This window comes from Coregonus lavaretus (genome assembly GCF_964263955.1).
Source record: "Coregonus lavaretus genome assembly, chromosome: 32".
In the NCBI taxonomy this organism is placed as follows: domain Eukaryota; kingdom Metazoa; phylum Chordata; class Actinopteri; order Salmoniformes; family Salmonidae; genus Coregonus; species Coregonus lavaretus.
Genome location: NC_140019.1, coordinates 21,974,053 through 21,996,025, shown reverse-complemented (window position 1 = coordinate 21,996,025; position 21,973 = coordinate 21,974,053). Strand labels below are relative to the sequence as shown.

The following is a 21,973-nucleotide window of genomic DNA, read 5'->3' as shown; positions in this document are numbered from 1 at the left end:
TATTGTATGTTCATTTGTGCATATAACAGGATGGAACAACATTACATACACAAGAAGGGATAACGCATGCACAAATGGAGAAACATTCAAAGGAAAATATAGAAAGGTGTACTGTGGACAGCATAACACTTGCACCCTAATGTTGAATAGCAAAGACTGTTTTTTGGCATACTGAGTTTGACACACTATCTGTAGTCCAATGATTTGGCAGGGTTTATTAGTATGCTGCAAGTTGCAGTAGATTGCTTTGTAAGAATAAGAAACAGTATCTCATCGGTAGATTATATGTCCTGCATTACACTTCTTTCTGTCGGTTCTACCAAACCTAACCCCAAAGCCTCATTGGATATGATTGGAGTTCCACTCAGTGCACATCGTCTCAATGATACCTGCTCAGATTGGTTCATCATGGCATGCATGACGTAGCATTACTATGGTGCTGTAAACACACCAGCACAACATGGAATTTGGCAAACCATTCAACACATACACACCTGCTGTGGTAGTTTATGTTCCTGCACTAATGCTCAGAATAGAGAATTACACATGACTAGCATATGTTCATTCCAAAGACCAATTTTCCCTTTGTCGCCATGGCTACCATAGAGCTGTAATGAACATGTTATTACGATGCTGGATCATTAATTAAAGTCAATTTCTCCGCTGAGCATCAGTCATTACCCTTGTTGTGCTTTAGTTAATTTGAAGAACAACACCACCAATGTGGGGGAACATTCAGGAGCGTAGGCCTCACAAAAAGACGAATGAAATTTCTACTGGTCTACCAATTGAGAGGTAGTCTGGCACCACGTTGCTATGGTAACAGTGGAGCAGGCTTGGCTGTTGAGCTACTAAAACACTGTAAAATGGGTCTTACATGTTTCACAGTCTCTGGTGTTAGATTTTTGTTGACTCCCTTTCCTACTGTACAAGTACTGTATGTCCCATTGACTGTAACTTACAGCGAACTATACATTCATGTCATGTTTTGGGTTTGTACAGAGGGATATAGTTTGACACTATAACGTTTCAAGGACCATATTAAAACAACCCTGAAGAAGGGCAACATCCATCCTTCAGGACTTCCTGCTGCACATCAGACTGGTCCCACTGCATTGAGGGACAATGTAAACAACAACTGGAAATCCAGTGTGAGAAGAAGCATGCTTACAGAGCTGTCCCCTGGCCCTCCAACCCAACCTTTACATGCCCTGTACCCTGCCCCCTCCAATCAAGCCTTTACATGCCCTGTCCCCTGGCCCTCCAACTAAGCCTTTACATGCCCTGTCCCCTGGCCCTCCAACTAAGCCTTTACATGCCCTGTCCCCTGGCCCTCCAACCAAGCCTTTACATGCCCTGTCCCCTGGCCCTCCAACTAAGCCTTTACATGCCCTGTCTACTGGCCCTCCAACCAAGCCTTTACATGCCCTGTCCCCTGGCCCTCCAACCAAGCCTTTACATGCCCTGTCCCCTGGCCCTCCAACCCAGCCTTAACATGCCCTGTCTCCTGGCCCTCCAACCAAGCCTTTACATGCCCTGTCTGCCACCAGAATTGGCCCCTACAGCCATCAGAAGACTCATAGTTAAAGGACAAGATGGCGATGGTCCTCATTGGATACGATGGACAACCAATCAAAAACAAGAAATACAAGCACGTTGGAAAACTAATCAAAATATGCAATACAGTCACAATGGACTACCAATCATAAGCAAGCAATGCCCCTCCACTGCTATAGTGCAGTGGAACATTTAGGGCCCGATTCAATCAGATCCAATTTAGCAGAAATACGCATAGCTGATGTTTTGATAGTGTCATAGGTGGAACTGTGTTTGAGCTGTCAAATACCCAAGTGGCTCCTGGCATTATACCTAAAGCGGACATTGCCATTGGCTACATGGAGTCACATTAAGAGAAATTCCATGCAGTCTTGTTTACAAGTGGAACACTGGAATGTGAGATGTAATCTACTCCATTAGGATGATAGAAATCCTCATTATTTGAGCGTCATTATTTCTATATAGCCTACACTTTCTCATTCTGAACTTCTAACGCGAGTGGGATGGGTGTGGCTTCGTGACAATGATCACAAGAGCAGCTTCTCACCGCAGCGCAGTTCCACCTCCGACTACGACAAAACATCCGCTATGCAGGTGTCTGCTATCGACTGTTAACGCTTGATCTGATTGAATCCAGGCCTTAATCTCTATACTTAAACCATGTTCCAGGTAACACATCATCCAAACACCGAAGAAAGTCTCAATAGCCTCAGGTTGTCATTACTGTAAGAGAGTAAATTCATCAAATCAAATCAAATTTTATTTGCCACATGTGCCGAATACAACAGGTGTAGACCTTACAGTGAAATGCTTACTTATCCCTTAACCAACAATGCAGTTTTAAGAAAGATAAGTGTTAGGTAAAAAATAGATAAGTAAAACATTTAAAGAACAAATATTTAAAGAGCAGCAGTAAAATAAAATAACAGTAGGGAGGCTATATACAGGGGGTACCAGTACAAAGTCAAATTAAATTCCAACACTATGCTGTGTGTTTGTGAAACAGTGGCACATCTAATGCGTTAAAACCATAGCAGCCCCATTTGATTCCACGTACATTTAGAACGGAGTCGACCAAGCCAGGTCTCACTGAAAGGTCAGCCGTACTATACATTTTTTATTGGATGGAACACAATTACCTTTACTTTCTTTGCGAGGGGAAGGGCCGAGTGGAAATCAATCTGTCAGATAATTTATGCAACTCCCCCCACTCTCTCTCCTACTCCCATTCTCTCCAGTCACTGCTTAGCCACAGTAGAATAACTATTTTACTAGATGGGTGTGGGTGGGGGCGGTCAACTCTGAGAATGTCATCCCTAGGTGAAAGAACTGTATGTATGGACTGTATCTCATTGTAATGGTCTGTGTGACATATCTACCAGGTCAGCCTGTTTCTGAAGTCTCTCAGATGGAGGAAATCTACAGTACCTTCTTAAGAACAGAACACAGAGATGTATGTATGTGTCTTTCGGAGGGGTTGGGTTAAAAGTGGAAGTCAAATTTCGGTTGGACCTTGTGTGCAATTGACAAATAAAGTGATCGTAATCTTAAAAAAGAAAGGCGACCCCCCTCTATCGATTAGACACCTCATGGTGGTTTTGGAGAGATATGAAACATCCTGTCTCCTTTAATGGACCTGGGCTGCACACGTATACCCTGTCTGTCTCATAGGTGGCATTACGTAAGCCTGTTCAATGGGTTGTTTGAAAGGAGAATAAGACAATTCTCCCATCTCTTTCTCTGTCTGTCTGAGTTTCTATCTCACTGCCTCTCTCTCTGGTCATCCTCCATCCCCCACTCTCTACTCTGCCCATCAGTCTTTCACTCTCTCTCTCTCTCTCTCTCTCTCTCTCTCTCTCTCTCTCTCTCTCTCTCTCTCTCTCTCTCTCTCTCTCTCTCTCTGTCGTTCTCATGCATGCACGCACACACTGACACTCACAAACACACTGACACACACAAACACACTGACACACGCAAACAAGCACACACACACAGATGTTATGGTTTTTGATAAGAACAGATAATAAGAAATAAACCTACAACCACGGCCCGATTCAAATCGTAATCATATCGCTGATTAAAGAAAACCTCCTCTCCATCAGAGGGGTAGTGAGCTCGGTATCTAGTATAGCTAATGAATTCACCCCCCATAGCAAATATCTAGATTAGAACAAACAGAATAAATCATTTGGGCATTCCAAAATGATCCAGTATCAAATTGACTATACAAATATTGTGATATCAAGTCTCCCTGTGGACAGGGATTCATGACTCATTTAACCCCTTCATTGCCACACCTTTTTAATGGAGCTATGTACTGAGGATTCCACTGCATTTAAGATGTTTGAATCTTCCAAATTCTGAGCTAAATGGTGACCAGTGGATATTAAGGGGTTAAACCAGACAGAGAATGATGATGCAACATGTATATACTGTTGCTGAACCCACTTACAGCATGCACCATATTACATATTACTGTAAGTAGTTCTTAACATAAACATCTACAGACTGATTGAAATATAAACAGGGCCTATGATCTGTATAGGCACACCTGTATCTCTGTGTCCAAATGTGATGAGGGGGACAATATTAGCCTGGTCCCAGATTTGTTTGTGCCATCTTGCCAATGGGGACTAGACAGGAGAATATGTCCAGTACTGTGTATACCTTGTTTTGTCGATGCCCTTCTGAAGTGTAGCTATTTATCACAATGCTGATACACTACATGACCAAAAGTATGTGGACACCTGCTCGTCGAACATCTCATTCCAAAATCATGGGCATTAACATGGAGTTGGTCACCCCTTTGCTGCTACAACATTGCTGCAGGGACTTGTTTCCATTCAACCACAAGAGCAATAGTGAGGTTGGACACTGATGTTGGGCGATTAGGCCTGGCTCACAGTCAGCATTCCAATTCATCCCAAAGGTTTTCGATGGGGTTGAGGTCAGGGCTCTGTGCAGGCCAGTCAAGTTCTTCCACACCGATCTCGACAAACCATTTCTCTATGGACCTTGCTTTGTGCACGGGGGCATTGTCATGCTGAAACTGGAAAGGGCCTTCCCCAAACTGTTGCCACAAAGTTGGAAGCACAGAATCATCTAGAATGTCATTGTATGCTGTAGCGTTAAGATTTTCCTTCACAGGAATTAAGGGGCCTAGCCGAACCATGAAAAACAACCCCAACCATTATTCCTCCTCCACCAAACTTTACAGTCAGCACTATGCATTGGGGCAGGTAGCGTTCTCCTGGCATCCGCCAAACCCAGATCCGTTCGTCGGACTGCCAGATGGTGAAGCGTGATTAATCTCTCCAGAGAACACATTTCCACTGCTCCAGTGTCCAATGGCGGCAAGCTTTATACCAACCCAGCCGACGCTTGGCATTGTGCATGGTGATCTTAGGCTTGTATGCGGCTGCTCGGCCATGGACACCCATTTCATGAAGCTCCCGACGAACAGTTATTGTGGTGACGTTGCTACCAGAGTCAGTTTGGAACTCGGTAGTGAGTGTTGTAACCGAGGACAGACGATTTGAAGGGGTGTCTACATACTTTGTATATATAGTGCAAGTTTCAGATGTCAAGGACTGCTGATACATAATCATACTTGTGGTCCATCTCTGCTCTATCTCCGCTCCATCTCCTTGGCAAATAAGTGCTCTATCTTCAGAATCTGGATTGGAACAGGGACTGTGAGTAAATAGAGTTGTCACTACAGTGCCTTCTGCCCTTGGGTATACAGTTGAAGTCAGAAGTTTACATACACCTTAGCCAAATACATTTAAACTCAGTTTTTCACAATTCCTGACATTTAATCCTAGTAAGAATTCCCTGTCTTAGGTCAGTTAGGATCACCACTTTATTTTAAGAATGTGAAATGTCAGAATAAAAGTAGAGAGAATAATTTATTTCAGCTTTTATTTCTTTCATCACATTCCCAGTGGGTCAGAAGTTTACACACACTCTATTAGTATTTGGTAGCATTGCCTTTAAATTGTTTAACTTGGGTCAAACGTTTCGGGTAGCCTTCCACAAGCTTCCCAGAATAAGTTGGGTGAATTTTGGCCCATTCCTCCTGACAGAGCTGGTGTAACTGAGTCAGGTTTGTAGGCCTCCTTGCTCGCACACACTTTTTCAGTTCTGCCCATAAATGTTCTATAGGATTGAGGTCAGGGCTTTGTGATGGCCACTCCAATACCTTGACTTTGTTGTTATTAAGCCATTTTGCCACAACTTTGGAAGAATGCTTGAGGTCATTGTCCATTTGGAAGACCCATTTGCGACCAAGCTTTAACTTCATGACTGATGTCTTGAGATGTTTCTTCAATATATCCACATCATTTTCCTTCCTCATGATGCCATCTATTTTGTGAAGTGCAGCAAAGCACCCCCACAGCATGATGCTGCCACCCCCGTGCTTCACGGTTGGGATGGTGTTCTTCGGCTTTCAAGCTGCCCCCCTTTTCCTCCAAACATAACGAAGGTCATTATGACCAAACAGTTCAATTTTTGTTTCATCAGACCAGAGGACATTTCTCCAAAAAGTACGATCTTTGTCCCCATGTGCAGTTGCAAACCATAGTCTGGCTTTTTTATGGCGGTTTTGGAGCAGTGGCTTCTTCCTTGCTGAGCGGCCTTTCAGGTTATGTCGATATAGGACCCGTTTTACTGTGGATATAGATACTTTTGTACCTGTTTCCTCCATCATCTTCACAAGGTCCTTTGCTGTTGTTCTGGGATTGATTTGCACTTTTCGCACCAAAGTACGTTCATCTCCAGGAGACAGAACGCGTCTCCTTCCTGAGCCGTATGACGGCTGCGTGGTCCCATGGTGTTTATACTTGCGTACTATTGTTTGTACAGATGTACGTGGTACCTTCAGGCGTTTGGAAATTGCTCCCAAGGATGAACCAGACTTGTGGAGGTCTACACATTTTTTTTCTGAGGTCTTGGCTGATTTCTTTTGATTTTCCCATGATATCCAGCAAAGAGGCACTGAGTTCGAAGGTAGGCCTTGAAATACATCCACAGGTACACCTCCAATTGACTCAAATTATGTCAATTAGCCTATCAGAAGCTTCTAAAGCCATGACATCATTTTCTGGAATTTTCCAAGCTGTTTAAAAGTACAGTCAACTTAGTGTATATAAACTTCTGACCCACTGGAATTGTGATACAGTGGATTATAAGTGAAATAATCTGTCTGTAAACAATTGTTGGAAAAATTACTTGTGTCATGCACAAAGTAGATGTCCTAACCGACTTGCCAAAACTATAGTTTGTTAACAAGAAATGTGTGGAGTGGTTGAAAAACGAGTTTTAATGACTCCAACCTAAGTGTATGTAAACTTCTGACTTCAACTGTACTGTAGCCTACAGTTTGATACACGATACACTGTGTGTGTAGGAGCCAGGAGTGTTGTTTATCAGGTCCTAGATAAGATTAAAGATAAGACGTATTTGAGTGAACACATCAAGATCGCTCCAGTGGGTTAAGGGTGACATGTTGATGTGGTGCTGAACTAAGAATAGAATAGGATGAAGTTACCCCTAGATGCTGATCTAGGGTCCATTTTCTGTTTCCCCTCTAATAGTTAGGGTTAGAAATGGAGAAGGGGAAGCTGATTCTAGATCTGATGAATCACTCATCAAATACCTGGCAGGGGGATTTAAAATGTTTACATTCAGACAACAAGGAGCAGGCTAAGCCATGTCATATGAGACTTGACCTGGCTGCCTCTGAGTCAGGGAGCGAGCTAAGCCATGTCATATGAGACTTGTCCTGACTGCCTCTGAGGCAGGGAGCGGGCTAAGCCATGTCATATGAGACTTGACCTGGCTGCCTCTGAGGCAGGGAGCGGGCTAAGCCATGTCATATGAGACTTGACCTGGCTGCCTCTGAGTCAGGGAGCGGGCTAAGCCATGTCATATGAGACTTGACCTGACTGCCTCTGAGGCAGGGAGCGGGCTAAGCCATGTCATATGAGACTTGACCTGGCTGCCTCTGAGGCAGGGAGCGGGCTAAGCCATGTCATATGAGACTTGACCTTGCTGCCTCTGAGGCAGGGAGCGGGCTATGCCATGTCATATGAGACTTGACCTTGCTGCCTCTGAGGCAGGGAGCGGGCTATGCCATGTCATATGAGACTTGACCTGGCTGCGTCTGAGGCAGGGAGCGGGCTAAGCCATGTCATATGAACTTGACCTGGCTGCGTCTGAGGCAGGGAGCGGGCTAAGCCATGTCATATGAACTTGACCTGGCTGCCTCTGAGGCAGGGAGCGGGCTAAGCCATGTCATATGAACTTGACCTGGCTGCCTCTGAGGCAGGGAGCGGGCTAAGCCATGTCATATGAACTTGACCTGGCTGCGTCTGAGGCAGGGAGCGGGCTAAGCCATGTCATATGAACTTGACCTGGCTGCCTCTGAGGCAGGGAGCGGGCTAAGCCATGTCATATGAACTTGACCTGGCTGCGTCTGAGGCAGGGAGCGGGCTAAGCCATGTCATATGAACTTGACCTGGCTGCCTCTGAGGCAGGGAGCGGGCTAAGCCATGTCATATGAACTTGACCTGGCTGCCTCTGAGGCAGGGAGCGGGCTAAGCCATGTCATATGAACTTGACCTGGCTGCGTCTGAGGCAGGGAGCGGGCTAAGCCATGTCATATGAACTTGACCTGGCTGCCTCTGAGGCAGGGAGCGGGCTAAGCCATGTCATATGAACTTGACCTGGCTGCCTCTGAGGCAGGGAGCGGGCTAAGCCATGTCATATGAACTTGACCTGGCTGCGTCTGAGGCAGGGAGCAGGCTAAGCCATGTCATATGAGACAAGAGGAGACGACTCAGACTTTATTATCATTATTAATAATAATATTTATCATTTATGAAATTACTTGAAATGAGTGTTTGAACGAGTGTGTAATTTATATTTCAGCTCTGTGTAGTTTAAAGACACCCCATGTATGTGTGAATTTTAGGAATATTAAAGGAGAGGAGGATGTGTGCCAAATGGCACCCTATTCCCTTTGTAGTGCACTACTTCTGACCAGGGCCCATAGGGCTCTGGTGCACTATATATGGAATAGGGTGCCATTTAATAAGCGGCTGTTCAGGGCAGGCTAAGGTCCACAGAGGGCTGCCTAGCCTTGATTTCTGACTGGCCCAACTTCCTAGCCTACTAAATATTTCACGGTGTTCTCTATAATAGTGGGATATGGATTTAATTAAGATTGCACAATAAACTGACTATGGAAAATAAGTTCTGCATACATCAGATTTTTGGTAATTAGTGAAAAGTGTAAACAGCATGAATACTACATCATAACGAAGTCAGTTGCAGATAAATGTAGGAAATTACAGCATGGCAAGTCAACCATAATCTTGAAAACGAGACCCTAGGCCAGAGCATTTGAAAATTGTGGGAGGCAATGCGAATGTCTAGAGAGACTAAGTTAACCATGTAAATAAGGGACTTTTGATGTGTTAAATCATCTGTTTCTTACATGAGACTTTATATATCTTCTATGAAACCCCAGAGAGGTAGTGTGGCTTGTCCTCTTCTATGAGACCCCAGAGAGGTAGTGTGGCTTGTCCTCCTCTATGAGACCCCAGAGAGGGAGTGTGGCTTGTCCTCTTCTATGAGACCCCAGAGAGGGAGTGTGGCTTGTCCTCTTCTATGAGACCCCAGAGAGGGAGTGTGGCTTGTCCTCTTCTATGAGACCCCAGAGAGGTAGTGTGGCTTGTCCTCTTCTATGAGACCCCAGAGAGGGAGTGTGGATTGTTGCTTGTTCCTCTTCTATGAGACCCCAGAGAGGGAGTGTGGCTTGTCCTCTTCCATGAGACCCCAGAGAGGGAGTGTGGCTTGTCCTCTTCTATGAGACCCCAGAGAGGGAGTGTGGCTTGTCCTCTTCTATGAGACCCCAGAGAGGGAGTGTGGCTTGTCCTCTTCTATGAGACCCCAGAGAGGGAGTGTGGCTTGTCCTCTTCTATGAGACCCCAGAGAGGGAGTGTGGCTTGTCCTCTTCTATGAGACCCCAGAGAGGGAGTGTGGCTTGTCCTCTTCTATGAGACCCCAGAGAGGGAGTGTGGCTTGTTCTCTTCTATGAGACCCCAGAGAGGGAGTGTGGATTGTCCTCCTCTATGAGACCCCAGAGAGGGAGTGTGGCTTGTCCTCTTCTATGAGACCCCAGAGAGGGAGTGTGGCTTGTCCTCTTCTATGAGACCCCAGAGAGGGAGTGTGGCTTGTTGCTTGTTCCTCTTCCATGAGACCCCAAAGAGGGAGTGTGGATTGTCCTCTTCCATGAGACTCCAGAGAGGGAGTGTGGCTTGTCCTCTTCTATGAGAGCCCAGAGAGAGAGTGTGGCTTGTTGCTTGTTCCTCTTCTATGAGACCCCAGAGAGGGAGTGTGGCTTGTCCTCTTCTATGAGACCCCAGAGAGGGAGTGTGGCTTGTTGCTTGTTCCTCTTCTATGAGACCCCAGAGAGGGAGTGTGGATTGTTTTGAAAGAGGTCAGTGGAAAATCATCAAGGCCCGATAGTGTGCACAGACAAACACATATGCCCTCACGCACGCATGCACACACACACACACACACACACACACACACACACACACACACACACACACACACAGTGGCCACCTCTATCTACTCTCCTAGAGTTGGCAGCAGATCTAGAATGTACCAGATGTACTCTTGTTGATGGCACAATATGTCATCTCTCCTACCATAGCTTTGATACATGGTAGATGTATCACTCTGACCCAACAAGACTTTCTTCAGTACATTTATACACGTTCTTGTTTTTCTTATGGTCACTATAAAAGCATAGACAACAATATATTATTCTCTGACTCATTGCATAACCTTTACAAAAATGTATTTGAGAAAATGTCAATCCACTTAATCCGATTATGAATCAGATAATGAATTATCTTATCCCACAAGGCATACCTGTAAGGGAAGCTTATGCCCTCAACCTGTAAGGGAAGCTTATGAACTCAACCTGTAAGGGAAGCTTATGCCCTCAATACAGCTTGGTGATTTAGCTAAACAGAGTGTCTTTCATCCCAGGGATATCATTCTTTCTATGCATGAAACATTGCCCATTTACAGGTTACATTGTCAGGACTTAAATTCACTGTCTCACCTAATGAACAGCTATGTAATGATCTATGTAATTTTAATACGGCTCCTATAAATGTCTCTGTGCCCAGTTTTAATTGTGCTTTCTCAGCTGAAAATTAATGTTTTAAAGATGAAGGGAAGTCCTGTAATGCCTTCTAATGTATAGTGCCATCTACTGGGTTAAAAGAGTACAGTCAAAAGCTTGAGAAGAGCCTCTCGCTCTCTAGTAATATGCAGTATATCCACATACATGAACAATACAATTTTTCTGAGAATAACAATTACTGCCAATTATTAATGAGTGTTTTTTGACCAGTGGTTTACTTGAGTTTGAATTGGTCCATTGACCGATTTGTTGACTAAAGGCAAGGTTATCACATATCTATTGTCCCTTTATGTTCAAATACATTATAAGAACACCTATTAATAATAGGCTACAGTATGTCCAATCAACATGCTTTCAGCCTTTTCCCTACTGAAGAGCATAGAAAAGAATCTTCCTGAACAGAAAAGCTTTTTAAATGACATGTGTGCTTAATAAGTGAGGCAAATCTGTAAGTTACAATGAATCCATCTGCTTCTTACTTACAGTAGACTACTAAGGGAATGAAGCCATCTATAAGCCTTTAAGAACATTCTCTGACATCACACTCATGGGGATTCATGTTGTTACTTAGATAGAACCCAAGCTGTGATTGACATGTCGTTGCCTTTCTATCAATCCAGCATCATCAGGCATCTGTCGCTCGATGAAATGAGGAGCTTTAATGCAACATGCTTTTATATGGAAAGTGTGGAATCTATATAGATAATCATGCACATAATAATTAAAATATACTTTTTATATACCTCCGAGACGTTTTTCCAAACGAACTGTCGCTTGGCAACAGCTAGATGAAATTGGTAGCCCAGACATTGTAGAGCGCGCGCTCATTAATAGCTCAGTGCACAGATCAAATCGAATCTATTATTTCTTAAATAAACTATCAAATACGGTCAGTTTTAAAATATATATTGTTGCAGTTGATTGTTCCCAAAATAGATAAAGAAATTGCGTTCACGAACCTAATAACATAACGAATGTGGGCCAAGAAGTGGTAGGCAATAGTCTTCTATTCCACAAACACTGGAAGTAGGCTATGCAATAACCTATATCCTATTTCTGCCCGAAGGGAAGTAATTATTTGTATAATTTCATTCTTACACTTTCTTTCTTTCTCTTCCACAGAACTACATCTAATGTATACCTGATATAGATTAGTTTCCTTATCAAGATAATGACGAAATACGGATAATGAATGTATATAGACTATTAAATGTGGTACCATAAAGGCCTGCACTCAGGGCTTTATAGGTCTTCCAAGACAATTCATTTTCAATTAACAGGCTTGAATGCCTTTTGACCTCAGTCAGGTCTTTCATTGAGATGATAAGCTATTGCAAATGGTGACAATTTTTCACAAAATGTAATAAAACTGTCTTGAATTTGATTAAAATACGAATAAAATGACGAGGGATATTATTCCCCAGTGCTTATCATGCAAGATATTACGCGCGCCTGTGGCAAGGGAGTCATCCCTGTGACTGACTGTTACTGTGGAAACCAACTTTACCTTGTCATTTCTCGCACAAGCAAAGATTTTCCCTAATCCACAATGATCTTATTATACAAACACAAACAGCCTACTTTTCTATGTATTTCCACAACAGATATGGTTTTACAAACTAAAATAAGCGCACACAAATTACGCGCTAATTGAGTAGTTCCATGCACCGTTTCAAGGTAATTTAATACATCAATTGATAGTTTCGCTGTGTTTTCTATTGATATCTTTGAAGGGGATGAAAATGGTTTGCATTTTGTGTAAAGAGACTTGAAATAGGGTACAGTTGTTACTTACAACAATTGGTGACGGCAAAACTGTTCGCTACTTCCAGATTGTCAATATGGGGCGTCAATCTGAATTCGGATGTGCTGAATTGAACCATTCCTATCCGAAATGCACTGTACTCCTGATCAGCACCCCTTGGAAAGAGTCCACCTGTAATAGAAACAATTGGACATCTCAATATACTTGAGCATAGCGTATTCCAATATGTTGTATTGTTGATTTATTTGACAAATTTTCATGACCAGCTTTCATTATGCATTGGCACAATCACTAGCCTACTTGCTGGACCTATGTCCAAAGATATATCATTTAAATTAACTTATTTGATTGATACATACCAATTTGTACACTTTGAGAGCCACCAAGCGCCAAACCCCATAAAACCGGTAGAAAGAAAACCGATAAATTCATAATCTTAGGCATTTCCACGAAAAAGGTGCCCACATCCACCCAATAATGGAGATATTCCTTGTTTACGCAATAATAGTCTATGTTAGATCCGACACATATTGGAGACTTGCTGTCAGGGAAAATTCACTGGTGACTATTTTCTTCTGCAGGTGGTTTTTGTATAGAAAATGAAAATGAGGGCTCTTGCTCCCTTTTTCCAGGTCCAACAGTGAAGGAATGGTGTAGATTAACTGTCTCTCCCGGTCCTCTTTCTCGCCCTGTCCTCCTGCGAGTCGTCGACACCTCCTTTAACACACAGGAACACTTCTCGTCTCTGCTCTGTGCGCTGGAGATCGTTTCAGCATCACCGACAAACGACGAATGTTAATGAGAAGCGTAAAGACACGAGAGGAGCCGAGCGCGCACTCCACTTCACTTTCTCGCGACTTCCAGGGCTCATTAGCGTTTGTACATGTTTGTTTGTTGAGCATATAATAGGAGATTAAATATGTGGCTTTGACTTTTTGAACCTGCTAAGATTCATGGCAGACCATAAGGGCAATATCATCATCTCCAGGCGTCTTCGTGTTATAAAAGTCATTATTGAGGGTTTAGCCCTCCATTGTATGACACTGCACTAACAATTTAGCAAAGTATGACATGAATTACATCTTGAACCTGTGTGTGCCCTTCTGATAATCAGACTCACAGTCACTATAACAATACAGCATGTGGATAAGCAAACAAATGCCATGCCAGTTTGAGAGTGGCACCTCAGTTCTTCCATGGGTATTGGGTGCCATGCTCAAAAGCACGTAGCTGTGCCAGCTATTGGCCAACACCTGCTTCTTAGGCTTGAAACATTGATGCATTGTTGTCTATATCTCTGAGACTTTAAATTTCACTTGATGAACTTAACAAGATTAACTTTATCTAGCTTGTCCAAAAGAAAAACAATACTGTCGCTCACAGTCCCACGACAATAAGGAACGAAAAATAATAAACTGGATCTAGCCACTGTTGTAATTAAATGTCTAGTAAACCAATGTGGTCCGTCATCCAGGTGCGTTCATTTTTTTTCAAGAGTGGTTAAATATCCTGAATCCATCCATATTTATTTAGTCCTAATTATCATGAGGTACTGTATACCTGTAACAGCATGTACTTTTGTCATGTTGGACACAGTAACATAGGCCAACTGCTTACTCCTCATCCCCATTGCCAGTTTGTACAGGTAGACATTTAGAGGCAGTTCATTTGTAGCTCGTCAAGTGTGTGTGTTTGTGTACATACATATGTGTGTGTATATGCCTGTGTGTGGGTGTGCGCACGTGCGTGCGTGCATGCATTTGTGCTCGACTGCCTGTGTGTGTGCGCTGTAAAGGCTGCTGCCTATATACCTAGTTTAGAAATCACTGGCCACTTTAATAAATGGAACACCAGTCACTTTAATAATGTTTACATATCTGCATTACTCATCTCATTTGTATATACTGTATTCTATACTATTCAACTGTATCTTAGTCAATGCCGCTCTGACATTGCTCGTCCATATATTTATATATTCTTAATTCAATTGTTTTTCTTAGATTTGTGTGTATTGGGTATATGTTATGAAACTGTTAGATATCACTTGTTAGATATCACTGCATTGTTGGAGCTAGAAACACAAGCATTTCGCTACACCCGCAATAACATCTGCTAAACACGTGTATGTGATCAATATAATTTGATTTGAAAGAAAGTAATAAAACAATTCTAGTTGTTTCAACTAATTATTATTATGTAACTGGTTCCACAGCCTTTTTTAGTTTATTCAACTTTTCGTTTAAAGTGTTACCTGAACTTAAAATGTTTAGTTGGCCCAAACTTAGCTAAAATTCAGTCAACATGAAATTATGTGTTTGCTCAGCTTGTCTCATATGTTCATTCAACTATAAATTATTATTTGGGCATCTTAACTAAAAACGTCGGTGCAACTGGTTATGCACATGCACACTGCTTACAATTTACATATTTGACACAGGTTGACATATATGATTACATTGTGCATGTTCATTTATACAGTAATTATTTTATGTCCTGATCTGGAATTTAAACTCACAACCTTTTGGTTCACAGCATTCCGATCTTTCTGCTATGCCACCATGTCTGTCAATTATCAGTTAATCTGACTATTCTCTCATCATTGATTTTATATAAATATTTCAGCAATTGTAGGGTTTTCTGTACAGTTGTCTAATGTTGGTGGGGCATGTTACTCTGTTTTAATGTTACTTTTTAATCACTGTGATAAATATAATAGTTTTACTTGAGTGTACTTTTAACAGAGTTGAGATTTACTTTGAAGTGCAAATCCCAGGTGAGGACATTTGAATAATAATGACTGCATAAATGAACATGCACAATGTAATCATGTGTGTAAAATATGTATGTTGAAAATATTGTATGTTAAAAGCACTGTGTGTGTAACCACTTTCACAGCCTTTTTTAGTTAAGATGCCAGCATAATAATTTATAGTTGAATGAACATGAGACAAGTTGAGCAAACACATCATTTTATATTGACTGAATGTTTGTAAATGTTTTCTTAAGTTGGAGCTAAGTTTGGGCCAACTAAAAATGTTAAGTTTAGGTAACACTTTAAGTAAACTTAAAAAGGCTGTGGAAGCAGTTACTTAATAACAATTAGTGTGTGTGTCTGTGTGTGTTTGTGTGTGTGTGTCTCCCTCCACTCCCATCTTGCTGGGATTAACCTTCAAATGAATGCACTCTTTACCTTTGATCTAAGGCTTTTTTTCCACTATTCCATGTTTCCCACTATTCCATGTTTTCCAGTATTCCAGTTTTCCAGTATTCCATGTTTCCACCATTCCTTGTTTTCCACTATTCCTTGTTTTTCACTATTCCATGTTTTCCACTATTCAATTTTTCCACTATTCCTTGTTTTCCACTATTCCATGTTTTCCACTATTCCATGTTTTCCACTATTCCATGTTTTCCACTATTCCTTGTTTTTCACTATTCCATGCATACTAATTAAAGCCGAATCAGGGTGGCGCTTGTTATTGCCATTTTACACAGGGTTAAATGTAACAGGAGCTCCCCTCCAGTCAATAAAAAATTAATGTGGGAGGGGAAATTGTGCTGGCTGATAGCTTTCAGCACAACGGATAGTGATGAAATTATATTCTCTCATAGCTTTCAGCACCATGGACAGCGGTGAAATGATAACTGCTTGTCCTTCCTGGGGGTTGACGTATCTATGATGTGTACAGTATGCGTGCACTTCTGTGTTTATAGAGTTAAGTAGTGTTCCTCTTTGACTACATTAAATGTATTTTATCACCAACAGCTGGGGCTTTGAATCCCTTCCACATAACTGAATAAGATATCATTTTTGTTCACACATACACTGTAGCAGCAGAGATGATGTTTTACTACGTTTAATGAGAGTGTTTTTGAATAAAACATGATCTAATTAGAGACGCGAATAAACTTATATTCCAGTCAGTGTTTACTAAAAACTATAAACCAGAAATGTCAGATGAGGTTTTACTCTGTACACTGTGTTGTGATTCAAGCCAAACCCCAACATTTAATCTTGATACAAAGACTCTATTACCACACACGCATATGTTGCTGCCAATGTTACTGTCAAGTTAATATCAAGTAAATCATTGGCCTTTTGACCATTTTTTCATCTGCTTTTGAGTCCGCTTTGGGTGGCCATATGTAATATGACAGTAATGTGTTCTTAATTTTTTTGAGGGGATTTTGCTACAGAAGCAGTATGGTATTAGGACCATAGCTCAAACCAGCAGCAGTATCAGCCCAGAGCACCATGGTGTTAGGACCATAGCTCAAACCAGCAGCAGTATCAGCCCAGAGCACCATGGTGTTAGGACCATAGCTCAAACCAGCAGCAGTATCAGCCCAGAGCACCATGGTGTTAGGACCATAGCTCAAACCAGCAGCAGTATCAGCCCAGAGCACCATGGTGTTAGGACCATAGCTCAAACCAGCAGCAGTGTCAGCCCAGAGCACCATGGTGTTAGGACCATAGCTCAAACCAGCAGCAGTATCAGCCCAGAGCACCATGGTGTTAGGACCATAGCTCAAACCAGCAGCAGTATCAGCCCAGAGCACCATGGTGTTAGGACCATAGCTCAAACCAGCAGTACAAACCCAGAGCAGCAATACTACAGCACACAGGGAAATAGCTACAGTACACATAAGTGACTGGTAGCTACACATCATGGGGTGCATAGCATCATGAACCCTCTAACTCATGCTACCTCAGTCAACCCAGGGTGCTGGGTTATTATTGAATCAGTCACTGAGCCTGGGATTTTGGATGCCACTCTCTCTCTTGTAAATATTCATAGCTTTCTGCTCTAATTGTCTGGTTGTCACCCGGATATCTATCTGTATCTGTGCAGAAGAGCAATAACTGGCAGATGTGTCTTATTGGTGAATGGGAGTCTGGGAGAGAAAGTTGGGCTCTCAATTTTTATTGCCGGTCCCAGACAATGCCAGAGAGACAGATCTATAAGGAATCTGTCTGGGCATTGACCTCTTGGACTTCTCCCATCTTCTTTGATATGTTGTTTGTTTAGGAGCTTACCACAGACTGTATCCAGAAAGTTCAACAGGTTTACACTCAAATGTAAGGGGGAGAATAGCTTTAGGAATGAATTTACATTATAACAAGGTTCAATAGGCTTACACATTCAACTTCAGCTGAATTTTCCTGAAACAAGAGGGGCTAGAGCAGTCTTGTCAAACATATGGGCTGCGGGGTCCAATCTGGCCCGCTGGTGGTGTGAGTAAAAAAAACTACAATAAAAATAAAAAAACAATGGGAAAACAAACTCAATATACTTTAAAATTACTACAACCAAATCAAAACTGTGTAGAAATTATAATGGTCCTACATTCATACAGTTTCTTGACTGTGTCCAGCTCACTAATAATCACAGAAATGAAAGCTAGACTGTCAGGGAGCATAAATAATTCCCCAAACTATCGATAAAGGACAATTTTTTGCACATTTTAATGGCGAGGAAATATAAACAATTTTCAGTGCGGCCCTCCGGACCTCGTTGAAAACCGAATGCGTCCACCGGGGGAAAATGGGTTTAGAGTGATCGTTGAATGACAGTTCATTCAACTTGTGTTGACACGGGGAATAGATACAATACAGAAGTACTAACTATCTTTGCAAATGAGTTATACTGAGACAATTGGTAATGGGGGTTTATGCAATAAAAACATATGCTATCTGTTGCACTGTTACACAATGGTACAGTGGCTGTACAGAAGCTGGGGTGAGCTTCTGTAACGGTTCATTTCATATCAAAGTGTTCCTACTCCCTCAGGCTCATGGCTTCATGATGCTATTATATGGATGAGCACAAGAACGTGCACAAGAGCATAGAGAGTAGAGGGGACTGTGTGATGATGTCTGCTTCAGCAGAAACTGCTTGAAGCAGAAAGCAAGATAAGCTCTTACTGACTGAGAAAGGCTAAAGCGATCTGAGAAGAATTGGGGAACACTGCCGACCTAAGACTCACCAAGTTGTTGAAATTATACCCTTTTGTGAGGAACTGGATTTTGAGCATCAACCTGGAATTCAGGGACAATTGTAACCCTGAGTTTGTATACAGTGAGGGAAAAAAGTATTTGATCACCTGCTGATTTTGTACGTTTGCCCACTGACAAAGACATGATCACTCTATAATTTTAATGGTAGGTTTATTTGAACAGTGAGAGACAGAATAACAACAACAAAATCCAGAAAAACGCATGTCAAAAATTTTATAAATTGATTTGCATTTTAATGAGGGAAATAAGTATTTGACCCCTCTGCAAAACATGACTTAGTACTTGGTGGCAAAACCCTTGTTGGCAATCACAGAGGTCAGACGTTTCTTGTAGTTGGCCACAAGGTTTGCACACATCTCAGGAGGGATTTTGTTCCACTCCTCTATGCAGATCTTCTCCAAGTCATTAAGGTTTCGAGGCTGACGTTTGATAACTCGAACCTTCAGCTCCCTCCACAGATTTTCTATGGGATTAAGGTCTGGAGACTGGCTAGGACACTCCAGGACCTTAATGTGCTTCTTCTTGAGCCACTCCTTTGCTGGAATACCCATCCACGACCCACTTTCAATGCCCTGGCTGAGGGAAGGAGGTTCTCACCCAAGATTTGACGATACATGGCCCCGTCCATCGTCCCTTTGATGCGGTGAAGTTGTCCTGTCCCCTTAGCAGAAAAACACCCCCAAAGCATAATGTTTCCACCTCCATGTTTGACAGTGGGGATGGTGTTCTTGGGGTCATAGAAAGTCTTCCTCCTCCAAACACGGGGAGTTGAGTTGATGCCAAAGACCTCGATTTTGGTCTCATCTGACCACAACACTTTCACCCAGTTCTCCTCTGAATCATTCAGATGATCACTGGCAAACTTCAGATGGCCCTGTATATGTGCTTTCTTGAGCAGGGGGACCATGCGGGCGCTGCAGGATTTCAGTCCTTCACGGCGAAGTGTGTTACCAATTGTTTTCTTGGTGACTATGGTCCCAGCTGTCTTGAGATCATTGACAAGATCCTCCCGTGTTGTTCTGGGCTGATTCCTCACCGTTCTCATGATCATTGCAACTCCACGAGGTGAGATCTTGCATGGAGCCCCAGGCCGAGGGATATTGACAGTTCTTTTGTGTTTCTTCCATTTCCGAATAATCGCACCAACTGTTGTCACCTTCTCACCAAGCTGCTTGGCAATGGTCTTGTAGCCCATTCCAGCCTTGTGTAGGTCTACAATCTTGTCCCTGACATCCTTGGAGAGCTCTTTGGTCTTGGCCATGGTGGAGAGTTTGGAATCTGATTAATTGATTGCTTCTGTGGACAGGTGTCTTTTAAACAGGTAACAAGCTGAGATTAGGAGCACTCCCTTTAATAGTATGCTCCTAATCTCAGCTCGTTACCTGTATAAAAGACACCTGGGAGCCAGAAATCTTTCTGATTGAGAGGGGGTCAAATACTTATTTCCCTCATTAAAATGCAAATCAATTTATAACATTTTTGACATGCGTTTTACTGGATTTTTTTGTTGTTATTCTGTCTCTCACTGTTCAAATAAACCTACCATAAAAATTATAGACTGATAATTTCTTTGTCAGTGGGCAAACGTACAAAATCAGCAGGGGATCAAATACTTTTTTCCCTCACTGTATTCAAGGCTGAGTCACTGACAAGCCATGGATGACGGAAAGAGATTGGCTACTCAGTCTGACTCAGTTTACATAAAATATATGTGTGAAAGTCTATACTACATTAGAATAGGTCATAGACCGAGTCTATTGTATGTGACCTCATATTACATTGATACCTAATGGTCTCTGTGGATCTAAAGCATCACACAATAGATATTATGTAATACTGTATGCTTTCTAATGCTATGTGCTGTGCATGGAATATTAATGGCCCTCAAGAATGCAGATTAGAGATAGTTAAACTATAACACACTCAGAATATTTACATATGCATAAGATATTATAATTGTTCTATCATTGTTCACGGTAAAATAGTGTGGAAATGATTGTAAGGGCCTTAACTAAGAGAAGAGCCCTGAGACTAATTCAGGCTGGAGACGGTTAACACTGTTTATTAATTACATGTTTAATAGCCCTTCCAGCTTTCTAGATGGTCTTCTCATCCATTTCTCTCTTCCATGTCACTCTTTCTGTGAGACTCCACACATTTTTCATGATTATTTGTGCGCTGTCTTCCTCTCTTTCACACACTCTCTCTCTCTCTCTCTCTCTCTCTCTCTCTCTCTCTCTCTCTCTCTCTCTCTCTCTCTCTCTCTCTCTCTCTCTCTCTCTCTCTCTCTCTCTCTCTCTCTCTCTCTCTCTCTCTCTCTCTCTCTCTCTCTCTCTCTCTCTCTCTCTCTCTCTCTCTCTCTCTCTCTCTCTCTCTCTCTCTCTCTCTCTCTCTCTCTCTCTCTCTCTCTCTCTCTCTCTCTCTCTCTCTCTCTCTCTCTCTCTCTCTCTCTCTCTCTCTCTCTCTCTCTCTCTCTCTCTCTCTCTCTCTCTCTCTCTCTCTCTCTCTCTCTCTCTCTCTCTCTCTCTCTCTCTCTCTCTCTCTCTCTCTCTCTCTCTCTCTCTCTCTCTCTCTCTCTCTCTCTCTCTCTCCTCTCTCTCTCTCTCTCTCTCTCTCACACACACACACACACTCCTTCCTTCTAACTCCATCCATCCCTTCCTTTCTTCTCTCTCAGGTCTGAGCAGAACTAACTTGTTCACTCCTGGCACCGAGCCAGGAGTCATGGACAGTTTGGCAATTTGTTCAGTCTGCTGAGCCCAAGCCCTGCGTTGAGCCGCCCACGACCCATTCCATTACAGGAAGTCCCAGTCACCACACTTGCTCAAGTCCCATACCTCCTCACGTCATGCCGCACTTCAGTCACCAAGGCCCCAAGGCCACCGCTATCAAGAGCGTGGACATTTTTAATGACTCAGAATGGATGGTTCTTAGGAGTGATGTCCTAAGTTATTTGGCAGGTACATATAATAAAGAAATGAATCAATTACAATGAACATAATCTCGAGAGGCCTTAATTTTATCTGCATTTCATTAACTGAAACATACACCTTAATCAAATTCAGACTAAGGTAATGTAATATGTGAGTTAACCCTGTTATCGAATACAACAGCAATTTCGAGGCTGTTAAACCCATAGAGATGCATTAATCATTAAATCAAATCAAATTTTATTCATCACATGCTTCGTAAACAACAGGTGTAGACTAACAGTGAAATGCTTACTTACGGGCCCTTCCCAACAACGCAGAGAGAAAAATAGAAAAATAATAGAAAGATAATAACACAAGGAATAAATACACAATGAGTAACAATAACTTGGCTATATACACGGGATACCAATACCGAGTCGATGTGCAGGGGTACGAGGTAACTGAGGTAGATATGTACATATAGGTAGGGA

At 42.3% G+C, this 21,973-nt stretch overlaps 1 protein-coding gene across 2 annotated transcripts in view; it reads right to left on the bottom strand.

Moving 5' to 3' along the window:
- The window catches only part of LOC311107820 (glutamate receptor 2), a gene marked incomplete at both ends in the record, with an annotated part of 70,920 nt that extends 57,925 nt beyond the window's left edge, over window positions 1–12,995 (bottom strand). The window contains 2 exons of one of the 2 annotated variants that reach the window (XM_084150377.1): window positions 12,582–12,722; window positions 12,911–12,995. In XM_084150377.1, the coding sequence (XP_084006503.1) occupies window positions 12,582–12,722; window positions 12,911–12,995 (226 nt within the window). The remainder of the gene's footprint in view (window positions 1–12,581; window positions 12,723–12,910) is intronic. The other variant, XM_084150378.1, reaches the window with a different exon arrangement.
- Between the last annotated feature and the right edge of the window lie 8,978 nt (window positions 12,996–21,973).